At 54.8% G+C, this 4,069-nt stretch overlaps 1 protein-coding gene across 1 annotated transcript; it reads right to left on the bottom strand.

Moving 5' to 3' along the window:
- Positions 1 to 628: 628 nt before the first annotated feature.
- Positions 629 to 1,549, bottom strand: LOC134419817 (mas-related G-protein coupled receptor member H-like). Its single transcript, XM_063159424.1, has one exon. The coding sequence runs from the start codon at positions 1,547 to 1,549 to the stop codon at positions 629 to 631; it is 921 nt and encodes a 306-aa protein (XP_063015494.1).
- Between the last annotated feature and the right edge of the window lie 2,520 nt (positions 1,550 to 4,069).

The raw sequence follows: 4,069 nt of genomic DNA, 5'->3' as shown, positions 1-4,069 counted from the left end.
TGGAATTCAAGAATGTGACAAATCCCCACTGAGAGGGTAAGGGAATATTGCTGTCCCTCCCCAGCTCTGCAGCCCTACCTGGTGTCCCTTCCCATCAGCTGGGAATGCAGGGCTGGCTCTGCTGGACAGAAGGGGAAGGATGCTCCCTGTGATGCCAACCCCTCTCCTGCCATCCAGAGGCACCAGCCCTGCAGGGATTTGGGAAATCACCACCACCCCGTGCTGGGTGTGTCCCCAGGGATTAAGGTGTCCCATGCTATGCAGGCAAGAGCTCCCTGGAAACACCATGGAACTCATCTGCTGAGCCAAAGGAGATGGAGTTCATTCCCTGGGGCCGAGGCCATGAGGGTCATTGCATGGGGAATGGAGCTGTGGAACAGCACTGAGCCCAGCTGCACTGCTTAGAGCCATGTGGATCCAGGAGGGAGGAGGAAAGCCATGCTGCAATGTGCTCCCTGCAGAGCATCCCACAAAAATCACCCAAGCCAATGCCCCTGCTCCCTCCTCCTGCAGGAATACAGCACCATGCGGTCGGTGGTATTGATTAATCAGGAGGCTCAAGGAAAGCTTCAGCCTCCTTGGGCCCTAGTGGGATCCTTGAGGAAAGCAGTGGAAGTGATCAGCACGTTCAGACCCCCGTGTCCATGGCAGGATAATTTCTGCGGGCTGTTCTTACTTTCGGCTCCTCAAAGACCCTCTGCAGGGAGAGCTGGAGGGACTGCACGGAGCAGGGCCTCCAGTGCCTCCCTGCCAAGAAGTAGATGAAGGGTTTGATGCTGCTGTGGATGCAGGTGAGCACGAAAACAACTTGTGAGGACACAGTGATGTAACCGAGCTGCTGCAGGAAATTGAAGAGGTTGAGGAGGAGAGTGAAGAGCGCAATGATGACGATCACGATGTCGCGCCTCATTGGTTGCTGCTGCTGGCAGCCCTGCTTGGACTTGATGAAATCGACTGTGTGAGAAATGGCCACAGGTGCAGCAAAGAGGAGCAGGATGAGGGTGTACATGGAGATGAAAACTGCCCGGCAGTGCTCCTGCTGCTGTGATGGACACAGGAATGTCACCATGGGAATGACAGTGAAGACAGCAAAGAAGGCCCAGTATTGGACAGTGCCCAGCACCCACAACAGGCGCTCAGGAAGCTCCCAGTGGCAGCAGAGCCAGCAGAGCTTGTACACACACTGCAAATTACGGCCACCTATCAACCACAACAGCCCCCAGTAGGGGGACACCACTGACAGCTGGAAAAGGAAATTCAGGTACAGCAGGGGCAAGATATGAGAGCAGGACACATCCTCCACCAGGATGAGGAGGGCAGATGGGACCGCAAAGAGGAGGAAGAGGAAGTCCATGACAGCCAGGTCAAAGAAGTCAGAGTTCCTGCTTCTCAGGCTGAGGAGGCCGATGACAGCCCCATTCATAGCCAGCCCAGAGAGGCAGATGAGCAGGGTCACACTGTGTATGGCCACATCAGTGACATCTGTCTCACACAGATCATCCCCTTCAGTGGGTGAGGCAGGAGATGGGGACACGGTGGTCACCTCCATGGATGGATGCTGGGCAGACAATGGGGTGTGGCCTCTGGCTGTGGTCAGAGTGGATGGGCAGTGAGTGCTTGGAGAATCCAGGGATGGACCATGCAGCTCCTCTGCATCTTCCTGCAGTGGGAAGGATTCAGTGGGGAGGAGTGAGGTGGGAGGGCAGTGGCTATTTGGCAGGGAATGGGAAAGAAAAGCTCAGGGCAGAGGATGGATGACCTGGGGATGGCACTGCAGTCACCAGGAGAGGGTGTCAGGAACAGAGCAGCTGCTGCAGGAGAGGAAGGTGGGGTAGGGAGGAAGGCAAACATTCCACTGACCTGTTCCCTGTGGGGCAGCAGCAGGCAAAGGGCTCTGTGCAGATCAGCGGCGCTTCCTGGTCCCTCTTGCTCCTTTGGGATCCATGTCCTAAAGCGGCTCCTGCCAGGTCAGGGACATGAAGGAGAAAGTGCCCAGGTCACCAGGAGCTCCCCATTCCCGTCCTGCTGGCTCCTCTCTCTGTGCCCTGTCCTGGTGCTGCTCCCCAAAGCTTGGTGGGGTCATAGGGCAGGTGGAAGTTGTTTTACAACTTTGGCTATGTCACAGCTCCACTCCCTCTGAGGTATTTATCTTGAATATTTTTTTCTTTGCCACAAAGAAATTGGCTTCTGTCAACAGTCCACCTGAAGAATTTGCAAATGTCTCCTCGTTTCCTTCTCATTAGAAATACTCCTTCCCTGCCAAATTTCCCATACTCCATTCATTTTCTCTCTACCATTCCTTATTTTTCTTGTCAGAAGTGTCAATGTTCCTCCAGCAGCAGAGGGATGCAGGGGATGCTGGTGGCACTGGAATGCTGCTGGCAGTGCTGGCAGGGCTGGTGAAGCATCTGGCTGCTCTTCAGAAACTGCTCCCATTCTGGGAAGAGCTCCAGAGCCATTGCCAAAATCTTCCCTGGGCCCAAGGAAGAACAACTGAGGCAAGAATTCCCATTTTTGTCATTCCAATGCAGGCTCACAGAGCCCAAGGGAAGAACAGCACTCAGTTGCTTGCAGCCAGGCTATCAGCACTTGGAGCCCACCCTAATTTCTGCCAATCCCGTTGATGATGCAGTGAAAGCTATCAGAGACCAGGGTGCTGTGAACTCCCTGCCAGCCCTTCACCAGAGCTGCTCCTGCTCCTCCTCAGTCCTGGGACCACTTGGGGTTGTTTTTGTGGCTGTCTGATCCCAGACTGTCTCTCTGCCAGCAGGGACACCTTCCACTATGCCAGGTCTCTCCAAACTCCATCCAGCCTGGCCTTGGACACTTTCAGGGATCAAGGGACGGCCATAGCCTTACTGAGCAACCTGTGCCAGGGCCTTGCCACCCTCAGGGAAGGATTTCTTCCCAATATCCAAGCTAAACCAACCCTCTGTCAGTGGGAAGCCATTCCCCCTTGTCCTGTCACTCCATGCCCTTGTCCAAAGTCCCTCTCCACCTCTCCTGGAGCCCCATCAGCTACTGGATCATGAAGTGTTTGCCCTTCAAAGGATTGGGCTGGTGAGGGGATGTGAGATTGCATAACTGGGGACACAAACACGGTGTCAGCAGGAAGAGAGGTGACAGTTCTGGTCCCAGGGCCAGCAGTTTCCAGCAGCAGCATCCCAGTTCCCTGAGGCACATGTCAGCCTGGGTAGGAACCATCTTGGAATCCACTGTAGGCTGCTGTGTGAGTCCCAATGGAGTGTAGAGGATGACTCAGGTGAAACCTGCAACTTTCTAAGGATTAAAGCCATGAGAGCAGCATTCATTCTCAGAAGAAATTTCATTGCTGGAATCCCAAATCATCCCTCTGCTGTGTGCCAGTGCGCCAGCTCACACTGAATTTATTATTGCATGAATCCCCTTGGAAGCTGCGAGGTGAATGTCCAGTGCCAAATTATGGTATACAAGTGGGAAAACTAGATTTGAACAAGAAATCAAAGTTTAGCAGCACATTTTTTGTGCAGGGTCCTAAGGACCCACTCCAGGAAATATAGGGCACAAGTTCAGGCTTGACCATTCCAGGGAACCTCCTGCAGATCCCGGCCCAGGGACAGCAGCTGGAGCCTGGCAGCTGAGGGCAGTGCACTGTGGGCAAGTTCTCCAGGCTGCCAGAGGAAACAAGGTCAGACTCTTCTCTTCCACCTTCATCAGGGCCCCCTCATTGGGCTATGTTGTGGTTTTGCACGGGAGGTGTTTACATAAGCGACATCAGTTTCTGTTGAATGCTCAATCTGTAGAGCGACTGGGAAAGCTGTGTACACCTCTATGAAAAACACACGTTAAAGATGGAGAATCTCGGGAAAGCTCTTTCTCTTGTGCAGGGTACAGCGGAATCCCAGCTGGGCGGCCCTGCCATGGAGCCGCCCCCTTCCCGGGGCTGCCCCGGCCCAGCCTCGCCTGTCGGCCTCAGGCAGGGCAGGGCAGGCCGCAGAGCCGATGCTGAGCTGAGCCGTGGCTCTGACATCTTGCTCAGCCTCGCCTCTGCCTTAGCCTGAGCCCCATGGCCCGAGCCGGGCCCCAGGAA

The sequence above is a fragment of the Melospiza melodia genome, chromosome 6 (assembly GCF_035770615.1).
Source record: "Melospiza melodia melodia isolate bMelMel2 chromosome 6, bMelMel2.pri, whole genome shotgun sequence".
Taxonomy (NCBI): domain Eukaryota; kingdom Metazoa; phylum Chordata; class Aves; order Passeriformes; family Passerellidae; genus Melospiza; species Melospiza melodia.
The sequence above is the reverse complement of the archived record's forward strand: the minus strand, read 5'-3'. Positions and strand labels throughout refer to the sequence as shown.

Excerpts from the sequence above, each read along its gene's own strand:
- LOC134419817 (XM_063159424.1), bottom strand. The coding sequence starts at position 1,549 with ATGGAGGTGACCACCGTGTCCCCATCTCCTGCCTCACCCACTGAAGGG.